This window comes from Diachasmimorpha longicaudata, chromosome 9 (assembly GCF_034640455.1).
Source record: "Diachasmimorpha longicaudata isolate KC_UGA_2023 chromosome 9, iyDiaLong2, whole genome shotgun sequence".
Taxonomy (NCBI): Eukaryota; Metazoa; Arthropoda; class Insecta; order Hymenoptera; family Braconidae; genus Diachasmimorpha; species Diachasmimorpha longicaudata.
In genome coordinates, this window is record NC_087233.1 from 4,465,283 (window position 1) to 4,490,370 (window position 25,088).

General features: G+C 36.2%; 1 protein-coding gene across 12 annotated transcripts in view; it reads left to right on the plus strand.

The window, feature by feature from the left end:
* Positions 1 to 25,088, plus strand: part of LOC135165702 (heparan sulfate glucosamine 3-O-sulfotransferase 5-like) — a 76,907-nt gene that overhangs the window by 49,201 nt on the left and 2,618 nt on the right. For 2 of the 12 annotated variants that reach the window (XM_064127259.1, XM_064127251.1), the window contains exons 2-5: positions 4,051 to 4,146; positions 20,112 to 20,295; positions 21,396 to 21,564; positions 24,594 to 24,811. Coding sequence is in view for 11 of the 12 variants with exons in the window: in XM_064127251.1 (XP_063983321.1) it covers positions 24,764 to 24,811 (48 nt within the window). In the remaining variant the exon portion in view is untranslated. Of the gene's footprint in view, positions 1 to 2,318; positions 3,949 to 4,050; positions 4,147 to 7,373; positions 7,888 to 8,372; positions 17,496 to 20,111; positions 20,296 to 21,395; positions 21,565 to 24,593; positions 24,812 to 25,088 lie in introns of those variants that run through there. The other 10 variants (XM_064127249.1, XM_064127248.1, XM_064127253.1 and 7 more) reach the window with 9 other exon arrangements.

The following is a 25,088-nucleotide window of genomic DNA, read 5'->3' on the forward strand; positions in this document are numbered from 1 at the left end:
AAAACTCAATGATTAAACTTTCTAATCTTCTTTTCCAAACTCAGAACTACAGAAACGTGCAATAAAATTTTCCCCCTCTTCCTGACATGTACCAGGAAGTGAGAAGTTTCGCATCAACTTTGGAAATTCCAATGGGCAGTTGCCAGCGAGACATAAAACTTTGTCAATATAATTTCGTAAAATCTCTTCTTCAACAAGACTTTTTTTTATTCTCACCCCCTCTCATACACACGCAACTGCTAACGACGCAATTTTATGTTATTTTTCATCACTATAGAACATGAGGTGCCTTTCAGTCACAAAAGTATGAAACTGTAAATGAAATCATCAATCAAATGAGATATTCTATCAAATATGTGACTTCTGATGGGATTTTCTGTGGAGCCCTGAAGGAATTTAATTCTTCAGTCTCTCCAATAACAATAAAGATAAGGGTGGGGGAGGGGGAAAAAAAATCTGAAGTTTAATTTTCCACGCAATTCTGTCATTAATGCATTGTGATAATTCTGATAAAGCTCTCAAATGTTATCAACGATTGGAATAATACTCACACGACACAGCCACTTATTGCCACTATCTATTTCCGTATCAGCTTGTCTCCTCTCTAAGACAAAATCCGTTTACATTATCCCCGTAGCAATTCTCGTACGTATTACAATCACGCAATGCCTCAAACTGTACAGTTTATTCCCGTGTGAATTTCCATTCTCGTGCGTTTATCCTTGCTCCTGTTTTGGCCAATTCTCTTCTTCTCACTATCGTGTTATATTCGAGCGAGGTCGAAACTTCATCGGGTTGTTTCGTGTCCTTCGTACAATTGCCCCAGTCACGTACCCTGTGATGCCTTTTTTTCCGGTATTTTATGAGGAATTGTATAATTGAAAATAACTTATTTCGAGAAATTATCGTCTAAACAAGTTAGTGTGACTCTGCAATACAGTAAAGTTGATCCTCAAATGACTGGAAGGATTCATTTGTTGTTACAGATTCGATAATGAGATATTCGTCTTTAACCCCTGGATTTGACCCACACGAATTGGCCCTTCAATTTCTTCATCTGCACTTGCATTCACCCATGAAAAAGTCCTTCTCTGATTACAAAACATTATTCGATGTATCGAAAAAAAATATTGAAAAGATTTTCAGATTATATCATTTTTTTTCTCTTTAACCCTCAGTTTTAACCCATACGATTTGACCCTCAAATTATTCCATTTTGCACCTGTGACATTCAGCCATAAGAAACCCCTTTTTCAAAATCCAAAAAATGGTGTGATATCAACAAACCTATTGCACCTATTTTTAGATTACATCATTCCTCCCTCTTTAACCCTCAGTTTTGACCCTCAAATTATTCCATCTCACACTTGTGACATTCAGCGATAAGAAACCCCTTTTTCAAAATCCAAAAAATGGTTTGATATCAACAAAAATTACTGCACCTATTGTTAGATTACATCATTCCTCTCTCTTTAACCCTCAGTTTTGACCCATCCCATTTGACCCTCACAATAATCAACCTAAAACCCCCCTTCAATTACACAAAATACCCAATTATTTTCTGTTTCTTCCTAATGCATAAAATTATTAGACCCATCCAAACAACTGTTGAACAAATTGCATTGAATAAATATACTATTCTCAGGTTGTATTAGCATAGGGTAAAGGCCAAGTGAAAAGTTGTTTTCGGGGGAAATGCAGGTCGAATAGGCTGTTTTTCCCTCACTGCCTTAACGATCTCAGGGCTGCAGCAATGTGCCAGTAGCACGCGAGACGATTCCCTCCGCCCCTCTACTCGCGCACCCCTTTCAGTAAGAAAAGGGGGCTAACATAGGGGTGGGTGGGGGGGGGGGAGGGGGAGCAAGTTGATCGATGTTGAAGCGGGCAAAACTTCGAAGCAGTCGATATATCGCAACCGTTGAATCCCCCCCTTGGGCAATACCTGGGAATGATCGTTATCCCGCGGTACGGAAGGGCGGGGGGGTGTGAGGCGATTGAGAAACGGTGAGGATGGGATAGGTGGGACGAGAGGGGGTGGGGGTGGGGGGTGGATGTGATGCACAGAGAAGAGAAAAGGTGAGGTGGTGGGGAGGAGTGAATCCATGGCCATCCGGTGAAACCCCCAGGATCGTTATCCACTTGGGAATACCAACGGATCTTTGGGAGTTTTGGTCGTTAATACGAGGGTTACCTCGGGAATAGCATGAGTTTGATTCGAGAATAGTTGGGGAGGGGGTCGTGAGGGGGGAGGGGCGTGATTACTGGGTTATTTAATGATCATTGTGGTGATTGAAATTAAAAAAAAAAATTGAAGTGAATTACGAGCGAGTGAAGGTAAGTGTAGAAGGAACTGACGGAAGTCGATGTGATCGGTTTGAATAATGAGGGTGGTGGGAGAAATTGTCTTTGAGGGTGAATTTTTCATATCGTTGTTATGTATCTTGAAGGAAAATAATTGATTGGAGGAACTCATTTGGGTACAGGAGACGTATTTTATTATTCATTAAGTGTTGATTTAACGACGTAGTGATCTTGGTTGAAACGATTGCGATTGCTATCTTCGTGAGAGTGTCGAGTGATTGCTGGGGGTCTGGTCGTTAATAGAGAGTTGCGTCGTGGATAACGTGAATTTGATTCGTAAATAGTTGGGTCAGGGGGTGATTAGTGAGTTATTTTATGATCATTGGAGCGATTGGGAAGAAAATAATTGAAGCGAAATATGGTTCGGTGGAGGTAACTGTAGAGTAAATTGATGGAGCCGGATGTGATCGGTTTGAATAACGAGGATAATGGGGAAAAATTGTCTTTGGAGGTGCATTTTTCATATCGCTTTAAGGTATCTCGAAGGAAAATAATCGATTGGTGGAGCTCGTTTGGTTACATCAGACGTATTTTATTATTCATTAAATCTCAATTCAACGATATAATGATCTCTATTGAAGCGATTGCGATTGTTATCTTCATGTGAATATCAACTGATCTTTGGGAGTTCGGTCGTTAATGCAACTTTACCACGAGAATAGCATGAGTTTGATTCGAGAAAAGGGGGGGAGGGTGTCAGGAAGTGATTACTGAGTTATTTAATGACCGCCCTGGACATTAAAAAAAATTGAAGTGAATCACGGCTGAGTGGGGCCGACCGTAAGACAAATTGAGGGGAGTCGATGTGATGGGTTTAAATAATGAGGGCAATAGTAGAAATTATCGTCGGAGTTGCATTTTTCATATCGTTTTTATGTATTCTAAAGGAAAATAATCGATTGGAGGAGTTTCATTCGTTCCATCCACCGCAGTATATTATTCACTGAATCTCAGTTCCGCCAAATCATCATTTCTGTACGAAACCCTCAACATCAGACCATTTTTAACAGCAAAAAAATTTCATATACTTGTTTCTTTCGTTTTCATGTGAACCACTTACACTCTGACAATTTTTTTCTCATCCCCCGATATCGTAAACTCCTTCAGTTATCCCAGCAATATCGCATCCAGCCCAGTTGAAGTTAAAATTACCATGCAAAAACAGCTGAGTTCACCACCTGACCATACCCTTCACATGAGATTACAAAATAGGATAATGCATTCTCGTTTAAACTTCACTCAACCCCTCTCTCACCCCTATTCCACCTACCTTCCACCCTCCTAGGATTGTCGGATCGATTTGCTGCATAATTCAATCTGAAATTAAGGCGGGAGAGGGAGGAGTACTACTAGCTGGAGTATACACCAAATGTAAACCACGTTGAGGCTATTCGTGGCTCGTTTAAATGTATTATTCAGACCGTCCTTGACGGGGGGGGGGAGTGGACTCTAGGGGGTGTCAGATCAGGTGGAGAAATGGTGTGAGATGACGAGTTGAAGGAGAAACAAGAGACGAAGTTAATCGAGTTCCGAATGAAGTTTGTTGGGGTATATCTGTCCTTCCGTTGTGTATTTTCATTATTAAGTGTAAATGATAATTTTCCATTAAATCCGATTCCTGGAGAGTTGAAATTAATACAGTTTTTTATTTGTTGATGCATTAATTTTCATTATTTGGAATTGTTGCAGAATTGCGGAAAGATGTGAAGGAAACATAATTACTCAGATGCCCAATAAGGCACGGCCTCGTCGTGAGTGGTCACCAAAATCCCCTATAGATGTTTTGTAAGTACAAAAATAATTAAAATGTTTAATTATTAATGTGTCCTCGTACCATCGGTTATGTAGAATCATTCGATGATGTCAGTTCGGTTGAAATAAGAGGAAATATGTCATGGATGGATGAATCGGACTGACGGATTATTGATATGGAAAATTGGTTGACAGAAGTCTTCAAGTTCTACATTCGGAACTAAAAAATGTTATCCGAAGGCCGTCGTATCTGCGGTAATTTCAAGTCCTTCAACAGTTGACGATAATTATATGATTCCAAGGAATAAACGTAACAATATATTACATGCAAATTTATGATTAGTTTGTTGGTTTTAATAGATACAATTGTTCAGTATTTCGGATCCTGATGTTGTTAATTTTGATACTGGGGAATAATTTGTTGTAAAATCTCGCTTCTTTTAAAAAGAAAAAGTGAGTCTATCATAAATGACCTTTGACATTTGGTTTTTGATAGTTCTCAACCATTTTATCTTCTCTTATAACTTGAAGACATTCCCAAATGATGAAGTTGATGTCCTGGATTTCAGCCCTTCAGGTGCGCACCTAGTCCTTGACAATTCCACTTCATTCAAATGACTTATTGACATCATAATGACCTGATCTCCTTCTGTTAACCCAGACAACGGACTCCTCAAGTAACCTTTTGATAAAATACCCCACCCTATTTTCCAAAACTTTCAAAAATAACTTCTTTCACATTTCGCCCACTGATTGCTCCTCTCATCAGGTTCCCATTCTCCTTTGATTCTCCTGTGATTGTCGTGTATCCCTGTTATGATCAATTTAAATAATAATTTCCAACTCTGTAAAGCATCGAATCAAGTTTGTTGTTTCAACTTCTTATAATTCTCTCTCGTCCAATGAAATTTAATAATTATCCTCCGGCTTGTACAGCTGAACAGAAACATTTGGATCCGCTAATCAAGCGTACCCCCCAAGGCCACAGTCTCAACAGCAGAGACGGAGAACCGTAACACAGATACAGGCACTCGGTACTGCTGTAATTAACTAATTAAAGTTTCCGCATACGTGGTCGCAAAACGGCACGATTTCACCTCGAGAATAGCAAGCTCACTCAGCTCCAACTTGCTTCAATTTCGTTTTTTCTCAATGTAGATATTAGTCAGAGTCACGAAGTTCATTTTCATTTCTTACTTGACGATAAATTCCATGAGTCGCTGTAGAATTGCATCTGTGGATGAAACGTAAAGCTGATTAGATTGGACGGGGGGTAAGGGTAAGGGTAAGGGTAGGGGTAAGGGTAAGGGTAGGGGTAAAAAAGAGGATAACACAATTCATACCAAATAGCCAGATCAATGTCTCAATTTTCTACTGGACAGAATGTCCAATACGTTTCCCAGTCACGAACCATAATTTTCCGGTAATTCATTTTCAGTTTTTTTTTCTCTCATTTCTTATCGTCTTCTATATGAGAGAACTTTCCGGTTATCCACAGAATTGCCGTCGTTCCAAAAATCTAAAACCGTTTGGAGCAAAAATGCAGGATGATTTTCCTCTCCCTCACGGATGAAATTGCTCGGGTGGAGATCGAATCGTTCCAGGTTTCTCCTGCAATTGGCTTCGATTCCTTTTACCTTATCCTCTGGCCCCTCTGGCCCCTCCCTTCGACCTTCTGTTTCTCATTTTACCCGGAATAAAGAGGTTAAAAGAGCGAGGAGGGGGGTGGTGGGGGTAGGGTGGGAGGGGGGGTCGTGTCTTGATGTTGAAAGTTGAACCGACAAAACCACGAGCCCTCAAAGACTCGAATATTCACTCGGTCGTGTTGAACAAAAACTTGGTGATGTGCCAAAAAGCCGGTTAGAGAGATACTTGGCAGTAAATTTTCTATTGGCTTGTGGCATATACCCGTCAAAATGGATATTAAAGCTGTTAAATATGCATATTTATCTCGATTACCCCTTGATCTGGTGAAAGCAACAATTGGATGATACAGATATCTGGGGTTGAATAGTGGATAGGTTTCTAACACGTGATTTTCATTTACCAAACTGGAAACTTTCCGCAGAAAAACATTTTTTTTCGATTTTGACAGTTACGTCAGACGCACGAAACTGTTCATGATTTGTGAATATAATTTCCTAGTAAATCTATGAGATAATATATCCGGAAAAGCTTTCCGCTTGATATGCATTTCATGGTTAACAACTGCAAACGAAACGAAAATCGTTATTCATGAAAATACGTGGTATTTTGCACCGAAATACTTTCAAGTATTGAATTTTCATTAGATGTGATGAAAAGCTTTCAGATAGAACTCAATTTTTGAATATTCAATGGTCAAATCTCCCGCATTTATATGTTCATCGTTGCATAACTATAAAAATTTTCAATTCAACAGCTAGAATGGTATCGAAAATTGGACGAGAATTCCTGAAAGGTCCTCCATTACCTCCAATTTGCAAACTACTCCCAGTCCATTTGAAATATATGCGGAGTGAGTGATTCAGGGACACCCAATGTAAACTTTCTTACTATCCATCTGACCCTCTTGTTATGCTCATCCTAAAATACAACTTGCATCTACTCCAGAAAACTCCCTCATCGTGTAACTCCCTCAACAACTTTGAAGTACCCTCCATAAAGCCCACCACCATCTTCGTAACCAGTATTTCACCCAATACTAATTAAGGTATTCTAATCGCCTGACAACATATTCCATTAACAATTCACCCGTATTTGGTAGGACCAAACCCTTGTTATATCTCTGTTTAAAAGCCCTCTGTAATATTTAAAGCGATTTCATCAGAAAACCGATGCGAAATTCATCATGCGGTTTTCACTTTTAGTTGAATTACCGCCGCTCCTATCGTATCTGCGGTTGATATATTCTGCATTAATAATTTACCAACTTCCAAAATCCTAAATGTACAGATTTAAATATTCCATCGAATAATTCATTACAATTTCGATAACGGCCATTGCATTCAATCAATACTACGGCTTTTATTCGACAAAATTTTCACAAGAAAATTTAACTCATGAATATATCAACAACTATCCCACTAAAATCAGTTGTCCAGTTGTATATGGACTTGGAAATGTCCTCGAGTTCCCAATGGACTAACTTTCAGCTCCACCCGACCTGAAATCGAAAACTTGAACCATCAATTTAATTATTCATGCTGATGTATCAGTACGATTGGTTGATAAAAAATGAATGTTATATTTTTATTTTTTTTTTTATTTTCTCGTTCAAGGTGGATGCCCCGCTCTGCCATGAGGCCGGCCGAGGGCGACACGTCAGACTGCATTTTGGTAGTCGGTGTGTCACGTCCAAAAATGGCCGCTGCATTTCTATCAGTTGCACTAGTATCACTCTTCCTGACATTTCACATACTATACGACAGTGCCATCTACAGTCTTCATGCTGCAACTGTTATTGAAACAATGGATGATATTACAAATGATATTGATAATCATCAGCACGAACAATTACCAACGATTTTTATATCAAATAAAGTACATTTTTCACGTACTAATAGACATTTACCACAAGCTATTATCGTTGGTGTACGTAAATGTGGTACACGAGCACTACTAGAGATGTTATTCCTCCATCCTCAGATACAAAAAGCAGCTGGTGAAGTGCATTTCTTTGATCGTGATGATAATTATGAAAAAGGGCTTGAGTGGTACAGAAAAAAAATGCCGTACTCATTCAAAGGACAGCTAACCATCGAGAAGAGCCCTAGTTACTTCGTTACGCCTGAGGTGAGTTGTTGAAATAAATGGTTATTCATGAATAAATTAGTTTATCGCATGTATTGATGATAAAACATATTTTTTATCATTCACTTTACCTTGCACAACATTCATCACGAGAACCGGGCGCGGTTGCAACGAGTGGTTACCACAAAGTAGCAATTATCAATTATAAACTACGATATTATTAACTAGCGCGTACCGGAGACTTTCGAATATTGATTTTTCATTTCATATTGTCGTAAGCTTTTGGTAAAACCCTAGTTTTTTATTTTCGCTCGGATAGATTCGTGGGAATTAACTATTCATGATTAGTGAATAGAAGAAAAATCTTCAAAAAATCTAGTTTTTAACCTAATTTTAAACTCCATGGAGTCTACGCGAAGTGCTTGTTTCGTTTGATCACTCACGTCAAAATCATGTCATCATCAAACGTTCAAATCACGTAGTTTCCACATTCAAACTGAAAACGTATCCTCCTTTATAAAAAAAAGGTACCGGAGCGCATTCGTGCGATGAATTCAAGTGTCAAACTACTACTGATCGTACGTGAACCAGTGACACGTGCGATATCAGACTATACCCAGCTGCGTACACACGCTGCGGCAGCAGCATCAACAGCAACAACGACAGTTGAGGGTAGTCAAAAGCCACCATCACAACCGCAACGTAGTTTCGAGGAACTTGTCATACGTCCGGATGGCACTATCAATGAATCATATCGTCCAATAGCAATATCCCTTTATCATAATTATATGCATCGATGGTTAGAAGTATTTTCACGTGAACAAATACTTGTTGTTAATGGTGATCAATTGATTGAAGATCCTGTACCCCAGTTACGTAGAATTGAGAATTTTCTCGGTATTGAACCTAAAATTGGTAGACACAATTTTTATTTTAATCACACTAAGGGCTTCTACTGTCTGAGAAATGAAACATCCGAAAAATGTCTCAGAGAGAGTAAGGGTAGAAGGCATCCACGTGTCAGTCCAATAGTCGTTACTAAATTGAGAAAATTCTTTAATGAACATAATCAGAAATTCTATGAACTTGTGGGTGAGGATTTGGGATGGCCAGAGGAGTAGGAAATATGAAGGAGAGATGGAGGCTGGTGGATCACATTGGTCCTTGACTCGATAGGAACTGACACATATCATAGGATTAATAGTTGGATATTAAGAGATTTAATATTTTTATAAAATCCACATTGGAAGTTGTTATATATCGTTAATTGATGTTTTTTTTATGGCGTGAGTGAGGGAGAATATGATCATTCAATTGATGCATTTAATGCTTTAGCAGTTAATGTTAATTTTCAACTCAACCGTGTGATTGATTATTGGACTATTTTGTCATAATTATCCACTGACACCCAATTGCGATTGTCGATAGTAAAGGGCCATCGATTGTATGTCAACTTACTGGTGAAGTGAAATTGTCGTTGACCAGTGTTCGTCAAACATCTTCCATGTCTAACCACCGATGGGCTCTGCCTACCGTTTGACAGATACGTGTCGACAAATTCTGTACACAAAGGAGTGAGCTTGACGCCTCCGATAGTGACTACACTAGGGGGTTGACAAACAAACACCCCTGTGTTGAAGGATTTCATTTGTCGGCGCGCCAGAGATTTACGTTGCTTTATTTATCAGACTTGGCAACTACTGCCCCCTACGTTCAAAATTTTTTCGAATGATTATCCACCTTCAAAACTCTTTAGAGATACTGTAATCAAAGCTTTTCTAATGCACAAATAATTTCTACCCTCGTCAGTACCCAAGATCTAAGTTATTCACATTTAAAATCAACTGTTTTAAAGCCAAATGCGTCAATTGCATGCTTGTACTTTTCATGAATAAATTCTCGATGATATTCTGTATTCAAAATGTTAACCTCGAAGGGGCTTCGCCCTTCAAATGAATTAACTAGAAACCCCTGGGTTGGAATCTGTAACCATTTCCAAACTATACAGATATAGGTGAATCTTCACAGACAGCTTTGAATATATAGACTGTTATTTCAACGTTACTAACGCCGTTGTAATCTCACGAATGATATTCGGAGGTTCTGTATTTGATCTTAGCTGTGGGATTTAGTTATCCAATGCTCTGGGTGTCTTGTCAAACGTTGATCGTTTGTCATCTATTATACATTCCACCATCAACTCATCCATTAATTAAGACATTTTCATTATCGATTTCCCGGGGGGAATTAGTTTGACAAAATAAAAAAAATGAATGAGGTCCGGGTAATCTTCACTCAGCATCTATCCATCATGGTCATCCCCTTTCAACCCTCATTCCCTTTTCACCCTCATCACGTTGATTTCAACCTTCTGACTCACATTCGGCTTTTTTTTTTATCTCCCTTTTCTCTAATCCCATGAACACGCGGATGCACTCTGGGCTTTTAACCTTGTACATGTATAGTAAACCACTCGGCACTTTGGGAAACTGCACATGTGTGAATATGTGGTTACCCACATCAGCATAGTCTGAAGTGCTCTTTGGTATTATTATTTAATTAGCCAGGTATGGATTGAGGGATTAAATCCTTTTGTCTTGAGGTTGGGTTCGATGAGAGGTTCATTATCTCGGGAAGTGATGGGTGAATAGTCAATAGTTTGATGTATATGTGATCGGGTTATAGATAACCTTCGTACATAGATCAGAAATACCTTAACATGGCTTTAAAAATGGTGGAATAGTGGAAATTGAGGAGTGGTGGGGAGGGGGGTTAAAGCCCTAAATATTTGGGGTCCGTCTGGGTATATTGAACTCGACATAAGTTTTTCTTTTGAATAAAAGAGTGGGGGACACGGGTTTGTATGTGAAATTGATGAGGTGGGAGTAAGTTGTCGAGGCAAAAGTCGTATTGATGTCAGTATAATGGGCACTCCCCGAGAGTGGGAACTTATTTGTATCTCATTAATATAAATGCGGAGATTATGAGCGCATGAAAAATGTGATCATTCATTAATTTCGATATTCACTCAATTTTTACCCTAAACCCAGTGATGACTGATTAATCAACGATCGATAAATGAAAAATTGAATGATAATCATCAGATGTCTGACCCAGAGTAGATCTGCCATTTAATCCGATGAAAAAAACCTATGAAATATATATTCATCTCCAATTTCATTCAACTCATTTCGATTTTCATGATACACAGTCTCTATTCCCCATGAGCATTTGACGTCCATCACTTGTGTCACAAATTCCATTCGATCTGTCTTTCTCTTACACACGTAACCCTACAGGAGTCACAATTCACCCCCGACATAGGACCAAAGTTATTCCTCACGACTATGATGAACGGTTGGGACATGGTAATATCGATTTTTACGTCGACGCTTGTTAACGGTGACAAATTTATCTTGTTGTGTAACACTTGTCTTTTTTCATATGTGAAGGTAGGGTCAATGTTGATTAATTTGGATATGTCAAATCTTGGCATTTATTGATTTTCCCTCGTGTTTGCGTTCATGAGACGTGATCAATTATCGAACCAGTGGGTAGACAAAGGATTGTCGGGGAAAGGGGTGAGGGGGTGGTATGTTAAATCATGTTATGGGTCAAAACTCTTACCATTTGACCTATAGATTTTGCCCAAATCTGTCAATTCTCTCGAGTTATTTTAACATCATTCATTTTCTTCAATCTAGAGCATAAAAATTTTATGGTGAATAAGAAAAAATGGTATCTCGGGGAGAGGGTGGGCTTGTACAAACGACCTGGTAGCATCTACCTGGCACACTATCGCATCATAGCCCATTCTTCTTCGTTTCTTTTGTATATATCCTTCTTCCTTCTCACTGGTGTTCACCTCGCGTGCATCTTCGCCTCTTCACCACTTTTCTTTTTGCACCTTCACCCATACACCTCCCCTACTCCTCCCTCTTCTCCCTCCTCGCCCCTCTATTTCCCTGTCTTTTTATTTCCATTATTCTTCGTTGTTTTCTTTCGTTTCTCCTCAACCGAGGCAACCTCGTGTTCTTTATCCAACACTGGCAGCGAAGCGTCTTGGAAAACTGCGGCAATATCTTTACCTTCTGGGCTCGTATTTATACACACACCCAGACAAATTACGTAATCTTAAGGTACAGAAAAGTATCATTAATGCTAGGCGAGTGAGGTGATGATGAAAAAAAATATCGAGGATTTTATTTTACGTTTGTGTCTCGCGCTTTGCTCATGGTATTCGTTTATTTGCTTGGGGGAGATTTCTGGGCATCAAAAGTCGTTGAAGGTATGAGCAATAAGGAATTTACGATGTGAAAAATTGATAAAAATATCCCAAGACTGGAGATATTGAATATTCAGGGGGCAAAATGAAGGATAAATTCGTGGATATTTGACTTCTCGATGAGAAGTTACTGAATCTTTTGATCGTATTTATAGGTCACAGAGGGTTCATTACTCACTCGCTTATGAACTACCCTCTTTCCCCTACTCCTATCTCCCATTAACTGACGACTCCCCCATTTCTTTTGTGCTCAAATCCCTCAACAGTCGAGACTGATAGATTGCTTAGAAAAAAATCCTAAGTTCCTATTTATTAACTTCAGCACATGAAAAGTCATTAACGCAGCACAAAATCAATAATTTATTACATAAAAAAGGTCTGAAAATATTTTGAAACGTGAGATATTGATTATTCAAAACTGAAATGAAAAAATAATATGAAAATTACCAAAATTTGATTTTCTCACTGATGAAATCACTCAATCCAATTGATAATAAACAGAAGATTTAATCTCACCCCATGGCAAACAATTCCCTTCCCAAAAACCAACAGCTCATCGCTCCTATTTCCTTTTCCCTCCAAATTCTCTAACAGCCAAGACATAGATTATTCATAAAAAAATCTAAAATTCTTGTTTACGAATTTCAGTGCCCAAAAGTCATTACAAATACATGACATTCATCGTTTCCAATCAGTAAAATATCCGAAAACCCCCTAAGACATGAAATATAACCTATTCATACCCCAAATTTATGCGTAAACCGCGACAATTTGACTTGTGCGACTCATCCACTCATTTAATCAAATTAATAATCCCCATTACATTGCCTTCTCACCCCGGCATAAACAACCCCCTTCTTCAACCCCCTACAACCCCTCCTATTTCCGTTATCCTTAAAATTCTCCAACGGCCGAAATGCCTTCGGGGCGCCATAATTTCTCCCCATCATGTTCCATAAATCAAATTGCGTGGAGCTTCTTTCACGCCAAATAAAACACGAAGATCCCCTTCGATGCATTCACGTCTCGAATAAAACAGAATAAATCATCGACAAATGTATGAATGATTGAAATAATAACGTCTAACAAAGTGTCAAGTATAAAAGTTTTTGAATATTGAATACGATATCGTGAATAATAATAATAATATGGAAAATCAACTGCATATCATAGATCATAAGAAATATTTATTTCCTGTTTTACACCGGTGTTGCTGTTATTTCTATATTTTAGTTTTACCTCGGAGCATTCTCATATAGCTCAAAATAAAAGAATACGGAGAGGGATGGGGGTGGTATGAAGAAGAGAATAAAATCACCAAAGGAAAACCCAGAGGGTTGAAGTTTTCTCGGAACAGCTCAGTCAGAGGCAGAAGAAAACACAAGGTGTATGGGGGGTGGGGTGGGGGGTGGAGGAGGGGATGAATGGGGAGAGGGTGGTAGGGGGTTACCTGTATGTATACAGTATCTGTTCTGGTGTCCCACGAGAACACCAACTGATTTATTTAGCGTGCGATGCCACCGGCGACAATCACGAGTCCAGAGAGGGTGAAAAGAGTGAAATTTCTTGAGTTTTTTTTTCAAGTTTTTTTCTCTTTTTCTAGTCTGGAGAAAGGTACGAGGTAATGCTGGTGGATAATGTAGTACGTTGGGACTTTTAATTTCTGGAAGTTGTTGAAAGTGCGACAAGAAGGGAGGAACATTGATTTTTTTGTTAGGGGATGATTGTTCATTTTTAATATGGAAAATTGGATCAATTGTATTTGTTTCGTTGGGTGAGGGTGGAGATCATAGTTGGGGAGTTTATGATGGGGGTGGGTTAGGGGGCCAGTCGATGGGTGGATTTGAATCCCCTCCTCCAAATTTTTGAAATCGGGGATTTTTGCTTCCGAATGGAAAAACACTGCGACTGTCGCATCGAAATTTTGAATATCTGTTATCAGAATTAGTGATTTTGGGGGTGGGATCATGGATCATCCCCACCCCCAAAATTGATGTGATATTTTCATCAAAAATTGTTCAATACTTTTGTGAAAAGGGGTTTTTATCTCGTGGAGTTGAACCACTCGTCTTCGACTGGTTTTAGTAATTTCCCAGGAGGTGAAAAACACTTTTACGCAGTCTTAATAATATAAAATGTTTTAAAAAGTTTGACTGGGGATGTGAATGTGAAAATTAAAATGAATCCACTTGTGATTTAGAATATTCTTATCATTGATATCTTGACTGAGCCCCATCATGAGTTTGATCGCATCATTTACTGATGAAAGAACAACAAAAATCTTCTAGACCAACAGCCTGAGATGTGCAAAAAAAAATAACGTTGAAGCAACGTTGAATGTCAATGTTGGGACAGGGTTAGCTGTGAACCTTGCGGCAATGCTGCCCGGCAACCCCAGGGCAATGCTGAGTTTAATGATTCATTGAGTTGAATTGAATGTAAAATCCATTCGGAAGCAAATGGTCAATATATTAGCAAAATATATCCATTATATTGTAAGGAATTTTCCACTTGTTTTTGGTCTTATGAGCACCATCAAAATAATCATTCAGGAATGTAAATGGTAATGGGTGCTACGAATGAGCGGATGTGCTTGTACAAGATTAAATGATTTTATTCACTAATCTAAGGTCTTCTAGGTGTAATTAAATTGTAAGAATAGTTTATAAGTTGAGAAAAAAATGGGGTTCAACAAACGCCATGATAAAATGAAAGTAACGATACATATCGATGATTGCCTGATTAAGGTTGAAGATTAAACCATTAACTAGAGTATATTAAGGTTATACATTTTTTTTTTCACTCGTCGGTCTCGTATTCGAGACATGACATCGCAAAATAGAACATATCATTTTAATGAATATTGAAGTAAATGTTGAAAAATCGTGATCGGAGCCAAAGATATATCCAAAAGTGAATAATAATCCGGGGTGAAATGCCGACAGGTATTTAATGAATAATTAATTAGGAATCATTTTCCATTGAAATATTTAAAATTGAAAGCTTTTGCGATGCTTTAGGCACACTCAGTGTTTAAAAAAAATTTACAAAGATTGTGAATTCTGAATCGTGCAATGTTATTGCCCTTCGTCATTCCTCTTAGAGAAATTTAATGATAATTGAGTAATTATGATGGATCACAGCTTTTTTCGAGTATTAAAAATATTTATTCAGTTATTTTGTCATTTTTTTACTCAATTTCTTGTCGATAAAAATCGTATTTTTACCGTGTCGTCCGAAAAAGTCACTTTTGCGTCCTTCGCATGTGTAACAATTGACTTTCCCTCTCGATAAGGTCAGATAACATGTTTGAATTTCCCGGGAATCAAAGACTACTTTTCTGCACTTGTTATAAAACGTAGTCATTTATTTACGAGTGCGAAAAATTATATTTTTCTGTTTAGGTTCGTAGCAGCATTTTGAAAGGGCTTTTAGGTGGTAAAATTGTTTACAAAATATTTTCTATACCTGAAAAAAGTGATGATCCCTTTGATACTTCAGCGCATCTGCTTTATCGTCTTGAGGACGTTCACGGAGTTGTTCATTAATCATGAGATAAATTATAATGTACAATGAAAAATGTTTTTTTTACACTGTTTAATTATTCAAATGTTTGGGGGACAGTTTTAATGATTTTTATAGGTGATAATTTTGTGCATATCTAGAATTAGTAAAGTGGCATCAAACGTTTGATAGTTCAACACTGATACATATCATTAGGGGGTAATTTAATGAGAAAAATTGTCGTTTTTTTGCGATTGATCGGTGGAAGTAAAACACGGAGAGAAACTTTCAATTGAAAATACCAAATAAAACTGTAAAAATTACCTTTCCCGGTTTCAGCGTCGAGCAAAGTCAAAGTCAATGAGAATTATGAGTCTGCAATAAAGTTAACGGTTTCGTGGCATAAAATTCCGATGATTAATGGCAAAGGGGGAGGGGGGTGAACCACAATTTTTTTTATTGGAAGAAAATGAATAAGAAGTGAACAAATAATATCGGAAATGAAAAAAAAACGGGAGGAAAACTTTTTTGTCTCACCACACGTCATTTCCCTCCAATAAAACCTACGATGAGGTTTTCCCCCTCCACCTACACGGGCCGAAGGTGTCCGAGGTGTCGCGAAGAAGGGCTAACCCGTTCGTTGGTGGATATTTCCCGCCAGTTCCGTAAAAAAATTCGGCGCTCGAGAATTTTTCTATTCGGTAGCGCAAGAATTCTGGAAATTTCAGTTAAATTTTTCTGCGTTCAGAAAAATTATCTGTTTTTTCCGTAATTTTTCCGAAGTAGACGAGAATATTTACTGACACGTTCAGAATTATTCTCTTCAATTCATGTAAAAACTCCGGAGATATGACTCGCTAACGGATTACGTGAATAATTGGGTAATTTTAACTGTAATTTCTCTCCGTGTGGAATGATCAAGAGGGATCTCTGCTCCCCGACCGCAAAAATAAATAAAAATTTTAATAAACAATGAAGTAACGAAGTGAAAAACGAAAGAAAGTGCATAATGAGTGAAGAAAAACGATATTAATAATTTATTACACTTTTACCGTATAAAATAGATATTTCATATACTAAATATTATATATACAAAAATATATTAAAGAAGTGGAAGTTTTATTAAAATTATATTGTAAAGATAAATCGAAATATGAAGAGATGATTGAATAAATAATGAGATGTCGGTGGAACAGACAGTATTTTAAGTATAGGCTATTTAGTATCATTGAATACATTGATATATCGATGAAAATTATCATTTAATCAATGCCCCCAGATCATAAAGAGTGAAAAATACAAAAGTAAAAAAAAATCAGATATAAAAATGCGAATTGATTAATTCGATTTTTATTATTTTTGTATTCAAGTAATTAAATTAAATCATTCATCGGTGAATGAACATAAATTCACTTAAATTTATTGAAATATATGTGTAATTTACGCGTAATACGAAATGAAAAATTTTAAAAGAGTTAAAATCGCTTTTTAAACTTTGCTCTTGAATAATCCACGTAGAATTAAAGGGGGGGAGGGGGGTACTAACGTATTAGAGTTTATGAAAAATGGAGGATACGTGGTGACACGTGGCTGATTTTAATCATGTAATTCCCGTACAGTTTTTATCGCATTTTAGGAATTTTGATGAAAATCCCGTTTTTATCGACGAACTTTATTCAATTTATTTTTTTTTTAATCTGAATTACAATTTTAGATGATCACATTCGTATGTAAAGTGAGATTATCAGTCGTTGATGTGCGTGTACACATTGAATCATTGTTGTGATTTAAAAAATGAAAACAAAGCAAAAATTAACAAAATGAAAATTATGAATAAAAAAAATTATTTAAAGCAGAAAAATGGCTTTTATTACTCTGCGAAATATGGGCCCGTTGGGGCACCATTGAATACCTCGGAAGATGTGCCTACTGATTTAAAAGAACGACCCATTATGCCCCATGATTTTTGGGTAGTAGTTGAAATAAAAAATAATCTGATTTTTTTGCAATTATGTAAATTAATAGGGGAGTCAAATGAAATGATTTATCAAATTATGAATTCATTTTCCGAACTATCTAATTAAACAAGAGTCCAACCCGCTTTACCCCAACTTTTTAATTTCATTATTTTTCATTTTGTATTTTATTTTTCAATTTTGTATATTTAATTTTAATTTTAAATTTATTTCTAAAAATTCCACAAAAATGGGGGGAGAAAATTATTAGTCTCGCTAAATGTGGGGTCATCTGTGACCCCACTGGATAGGTGGAAAACTTTTCCCTTCATTATAAAAATTAAAATCACTGAAATTAAATTGATAAATTTGACAATTAAAAAAATTGTTAATAAAAGAAAAAAAAATTCGATGAGCCAACAATTTTCCCCCTTTAACCACAACTGTCTCAATTAATTAAATCATTTAATTTTGTTTCAATTTGTTTTCTTAATAGTTAATTAATTAAAACAAACGAATTTTTTTGTTCACGTTTCTTTATCAAAGGGTGGATTTAAAATTGCGATAAAAATCAGTGACTCGTGGGTATGCGAAAATCCTCTTGAGTCTCTTGTTCCCTTTTTTCCATCATCTTTGTTACTCTCCCTACGCTCATGCCTTCCCCTCTCACGTTCCCTCGCCCTTTTTTTCGGAACAAGGGGCGCGGGTCTCTATCGTGTCTCGCGTGTGTCACGCTCTCACTTGAGAGGACGACACGACGCAATCGATATAACTAGCGCAGACTCGTGAGAAATCATGTTCAACGATATTGAAATAAATATAAAAAATATATACATAGGTATATATTTTATTTATATATATATGTCAGTTCAGATTCTAAGGGCTGAGTGGGGGATAATGGAAATGACTGATGGATAGTTGGGGAAATTCATGGAATGAAAAATAACAAGTTTTGCTCTGGGAGTTACCATATTAACTGAAAAAAAAATAAAATTGCAATATTCGTGTTCGATTTTTTTTTTAATCAACCCCTGAGGCAAAACAAAACCTCTTTTTTGCAATTCTGCAGGAAAAAAAAATCACACAAAGTGATCTGGTGGTACTCAATGTTATTTGTCCTTTTTTTTTAATAAAAAAATTTTTTTTAATTAATTTCATTTAATGAATTTTTTCTCAGTTTTCGAATCTTTTTTTTTGTTATAATCTTTTTTTAAGGGGAGTTATGAATAAATTTTCCGGGGTGAGTACTGTGCTTGGTAAATGCACGTGGCCATCAATTTATTGATAATCAAATTACAGCAGTTCTAAATTGCCTCGTTACATTACTCCCCCGAGACTTCACTCGTAATCGAAAATAAATAACGTGAATTTATTTTTCTCCTCTCCCCCCTTTCCTACGACACGTGTGTGTCCCCAGTGAACACTGGTCACTATTAATAACATGGAAATACATTTGAACTAATTCGTGAACCTGAAATTATCTACTTCACACGTCTAAAAAGTGAGAGAAAAAAAAAATTTTAAGTAAAAAAAAAAGTCTAAATTTTTACTTTAACCAATAAAAATAAAGTAGTTATTTCCTCATGCGTTCGAGAGTTTTTTCACCTAGGACAGACAAAGAATTTTCCTACGACTATCGACCGTTTTTTTTCACGCTATACAAAAAAGTCATTTTTTACGGACGCGAAGTGAGACTCGTGGCATTATATCACTCGTCTCTGACTCATGTTACGAATCCCGTCCGAAAAGAACCACTTTCTGCACTGAAATACATTATCGAACAGTTGAGAAAAATCTCTTTTCATGCCGCAGTCCGAGAAAGTCACTTTTTCGGACGCACCATGAAAATTTTTTTAAAAATAATTGAGTCGAATGAACTTGATGTCTACAATGACACGATCCTATTCCAGATAACTTCAGTTTCGCATTTTCAAAAAGTCAAGTCGTTTTGCCCCACTAATTCACTAAATCCTTCCCCCCAGAGAATTTTTTTTTTCTTCTTCAATGATATTTATATTTCAACAATAATTTTCCTAACAATTAAAAGTACCACTGAGTCGCATGTGAAGAATTGCTGGGAATTTGTAATTATTATTATTCATCGTAGGGTACATAATTGGTTAAATAGTGAATACAGTTTCATTGAAAAATGATTAATTAACAAGGGAATCATATCAACCATTATTATCCATGTACAATGTGTAACACCTGTTTCGATCTCATGTCGCGTGACAGTAGGTTAATATCATATCGTTGAATTAAAAATAATAAGGGGATGACGGTGGATTCAGTGGAACCAGAGGAATTAATCCCGTCAGATGCATTTTCACTCATCCGATGATTTATTTATTTTTTCCCATCGTTTGGAAAAAAATTAAAAAAACTTGTTTTGACTATCTGATTGTTTATGCGACCGATAATGGCGAGACATTTTTTTTATTTATTTATTTTTTATTTATTTTTATTATCTCAAGGATTTTTAAAAAGTTGATTATTTATTTTATTTTATGTTAATCCTGGAGGGCCGGTTTGGTGCCAGAGGGGGTGATTTTTGGGGGTGAGAAGTGAAGGTTCGAGGATTTCCTGGGTAGAAGTGAAATTCAGTGTCCTCTCATCGCTATTATGTATTATATCGCTGTGGATACTGCACCAGGCACCATATTCGATTGACCGGCTATCGCACGGTGGGATTTCACGCATGCGCAGGTATTGACATGAATTTTTTTCAATAAAAATCTCAAATAAAAGTGTCACGTGTCCCCCCAACATTCAAGGAAATTGTTCATTAAGTAAGAAAAATTTTAATTATGAAAAAATTAAATAACTTTAATAAAATTACTCAGTCGGTAATATACTGACCGTCAATAATTTACATGCCATTTGGTGGTAAAAAGTTAATGGTGAAAGGATAAGAAAGAAATTACATTTTCTTTTTTTCTATTGAGAGGCGCAATGAAAAAAAAAAAGTTTTTTCTTTATTTAAGGTGCACTAATCCACCCCCACGATTTATTTACACTAAAAAAAATGTTGAAAAAGTATTTTATATCTTTAAAAAATATCTCGAAACTTTACTCAAAAATTCTCTTAAAAAATAGAGCAAAAAATATTTTTTTAATGCGGTAAAAAAAGTTTATAACGTTTTAAAGAATCTTAAGTCATAAACAATTATATTTAATGAACTAATTTCTCCAATGAGGGCCTCTGAAACCCTCTAGAAAAAAATGAAATCCCAATGAGAAAAAAAATGCAATAAATGAAATTTTGTAATTCTTCAATGAACTATAGTTTTCGGAAAATTTCAAAGTGAATGTGTGACAAAAAAAAATGAATCAATATCTAAAGAAGCCATCCCACACCCACCCCTCATAAAATTCTTTCCTCCTTCACCTAGAAAAAAAAAACTCCATTTCTCTAGACAGTAACTTCGCTCACGTCTTCGCCACCTCTTCAGTATTCTCTTCTGTTCTCTTGGCGTCGCCTCAACAAAAAACCCATTCATGCGCATTTTTCACATTCCCCTTTCCCCAAACTTTGAAATAAATAACTGAAAATAGTAGAGAGAGCGAGAGAGAGAAAAAAAAATGGTAAAAAAAATATCCGCGGTGAGGAAAAAATTTAAAAAAAAAGGAATTCTGTCCTGAAGACTCCAAAAATTTCGAATAAAAAAAAATCAACTAAATGAAAAACTCGTTCGCCTGTGGTACTGTCTCCCCCTTTTGTCTTTCATTCCATCCTGACCTCACCCAGTGGAACCATTCGATTTTTTTTTTATTTTAATTTTTTTTTTTTTTTTCGGGGGAACCAGGGGCACTCACTACTGCTTCTCTGGCCGATCAACACACACGAGGCAGTTCGGAAGTTCCCGCGCCCCAAGCCGGACACACATAACACGTACCCGTCGTCCAACACCTTCCTCATACACTTTTTCGGGGCTTCCAAAGCTGTTGGAGACTATTGTCACGTGCGGTCCTCCGGTGAGTGGTTTAAAAACGTTATTTTATTCTCTCCTTTAGGTATTAAGTTAAATAATTTATTTCAAATTAATTGACAAGAAAATTTATGAATTAAAAACTGCGGCAAATTGGCTCCATTTGCCTTCATTTTTTAAATTAGGCTGTAGAGAACCCCTGGGGCAAAATGGGATTTTCTAAAAATATGATTTTGCCCGTCCTCTGCCCCTTAAATTTAGGGAGAGATGGATGCGACAATATAATTAAATAGAAATAATAATTAAATGACAAAAAATATTTTGCCGATTCGTACGTTACGATAAACATTAAATTTTCATTTTCTCATTTTTATTTTTTGAAAGTAAACCACGAGGTAAAATGAACTGTTTTTTTTTTTATTTCATCGGTTCATTTTTATCTTATGTCTCAGATATCTCACAGTCAACCCTCCCCCTTGTCTACTCAATAATCTCCGAAAATCAATAATTAACTAATAATTATTTCAGTAATTAAATAATTATCAATATCTGGTACAATTATTCTCCTCAGTGAACTAAACAATAGCCCATTTTGCCCCATGATTTTTTATCTTCCAATAAAACCAAATGATTAAATCTCATTTTTTTTCATTGCGGAGATAACTACCGGGGTAGAACGGGTTGTCCATTAAAAAATTCATCGATTAATTATCAGGTCAATCCGATGACGATTACCGTCGATCCTCAGCCCTCCCCAACCCCTCCACCCTCTAAAAATAAAGGATTGAAGGACATGACAAGTTTGAAAAGTGAAAAAAAAAATTATTATTTTTATTGATAATGAAAAAATTCTTATTTGCGTTGGAAAAAAAAAGGAGAAAAAATTGGGAAATTTATGGAGTGCCATTGAACTTTGTAACCTTGAAATAGTATCTCAGTATAATTTTTCATTCAGAAAAAAAAATTTTTTTGAAACACGGGAGTTCAAAGGACACTCGGTACTTAATTTTAATTTGTAGCCAGAGCAGTTCAGTTTCTCCTGGTGACATGAATGACGTACGTACTCTCCTCTCCTGAATAAGACGCGAAAGAGAGAAAGGGAAAACTGACTGGTTCATTTGACTGTTTACCGTTACCAAATGCCTTTTGAAACCCTTCTCAACATTTATCAGCCGCCCTGATTATTTAATGAGACTGTAAAAGCCACATTTAACCGATTTTTCAACGCTCCAAAAACATCGCGAATATTTTTTCGTCAATTTTTATTTCCAATTTTCAATAACAAATTTTTTACGACACGAGAGAATTCATGGAAAGTAATTTTTCACTTGTGGAGAATTTTTATTTTCCACTTCAATTTTATTAATCAGGGTAATTAATGTAATTATTATTAATTCTATGGTGTAATGGGGGATATTGTTGATGTAGTTATTATGTAATATAATTTTTATAGAAAATTAATTTTCTTTGAGGTCCAACACCTCGACGAAGGTGAGCGAGAAATCTCGTGTTGACTCGAAATGATTTCTCATCTTTATTCGATCGTGAATACTCGAAAAAAAAATAAATTCATGAATGCTAATGCCACTGGTCGAAAAAAACCGGACCACACGGATCATAAATAAATCTGATCGGTGGGAGTTAAGAGGATGAACAAATAAATGTGTAAATTGGAAATTTTATTCTTATCTTTCGATTGAGAATTTTTTGCTCGACAAAAACAGAATAGAATATTTCGATACGTGTGAGGAGGAATTTTCACGGGTGTTGAGATAGCGATAGCAATTACACGCGCTCAAAATTCTCGTCTCACGATTGTCGAACAACATTTTTAGATTAATTTATCGATGTTAACAAGTGTCATTTTCTCCCTAGCGCTGACAAAAATATTCATGTGTACGAGTGAGGAAAAGGACTTTTTATCACGTCGTCCGGAAAAGTAACTTTTTAGGGTCAGTTTCTCTCTCTCATAGATCGGGAGGATAAATACTGTTCGATCGTCGTGGGAAATGTAGGTCACTTACCTTCGGCTCGATTTATAGTCCTCACACGGTCCGAAAACTACTTTTTTTAACTCGTTACAAAAGATACTATTTTACTAGTATCATAAAACCACATCTCGTTGCCAGTACATTTTTTAATTCACTAAAGAATTCAAATACTATTTTGACCGGATGAGCCAAAACGTAGTTTTTATCACACGGTCCGGTAAAGTAACTTTTTCTGCCGTCTTCGCATTCCTAAAATTTTCTGCAGCATTTTATGATAAAAAATACTGTTCAATAATCGTGAGAAATGTAGTTTATCACCAGTGAGATTATGTCGCTCCCTCGGAATTTAACCTTTTCTCAAACGAAAAACTACTTTTTCTGTCTAGTATCATAATTTTACTTTTCGGTATCGGGTGCGAAAAAAATTCTTTATTATATTATACTACATTAAATCTTTCACGAGGCATAAAAACACTTTTCCCACGAGTATCAAACCCCATATTTAACCGCATGCTGTGAAAAGTGAAACTTTCCGCACGACCAACGAAAAAAAATTTTTCCTTTTTTTTTTGTCAACAAAAAGAAAGGAAAAATTCTTTTTCGTTGACAACGATCAAAATTTCTATAACAGGCCCACCCGTTTTACCCCAGAAATTTTTGTGGGGGAGACTACTTCGATTGGGGGCAATACAGGACGTTCTCCTATCAATTTCCGACCCTATATTTCATGGTCGTAAAATAATCGATAATTCTTTCTTTTTATTCCTAACTTTTTCTTTTGGCATGTGCCTCACATATCTCCATTCTGCAATTCTCTCTTGTTTTTTCGATCACGTACCAAGTGTCAAGGCGCTACTGTTACCAAACCACGCAATCAATTATGTAAAGAAATTGAATTGAGCAGCAATGAAATTTTGAAGGCATTATATGACAAAAATCACAAGGTCAATTGCCGTTTTTATTTCTCTGTCGACATTTGAATTAAAAAATTGCGAAAAAATTGGGTGACATCTACCATCAATTTAAACATAATCGAATTCAGTGGAATCGTGTAAATTGACGTTAAAAAAAACATTATCTCCAGTGTCAATGATCCCAAGTCATCAATATTCCGGAATTAAATCTTCCTAATGGAATTATAATTTATGTTACGCGATGGAGCCACTCAATCAATCAGCCCCCATGATTCATTCATTTCTCCAGGATTTATAACATCGAAGAATTATTTTGGAAGACAGTCTATGGTCCAGCGTCATGAAGCGAGGATGGATTTTCATCGGGTGGATCTACTTAACTCTCCAGGTAATTAAAAAATAAATAAATAAATAACAAAATCAAAAAACTAAATTTGAGCTTCTCCAACCCAAAAATTCCCATCAATTTTCCAATTTATCACATCTCATGAGATCATGTGACACAAAAACTATTTTCTTTGAGGCGCATTTGGATATAATTTTTCCAAATTGTAGTTTAAAATCAAATTAAACTACTAATCAACTAATTAAAATTAATTAACCTTCATTCATTATTTTTAAAATATTTTTTTCTAATTTATGAATTAAAAAAAATTTGTGATATG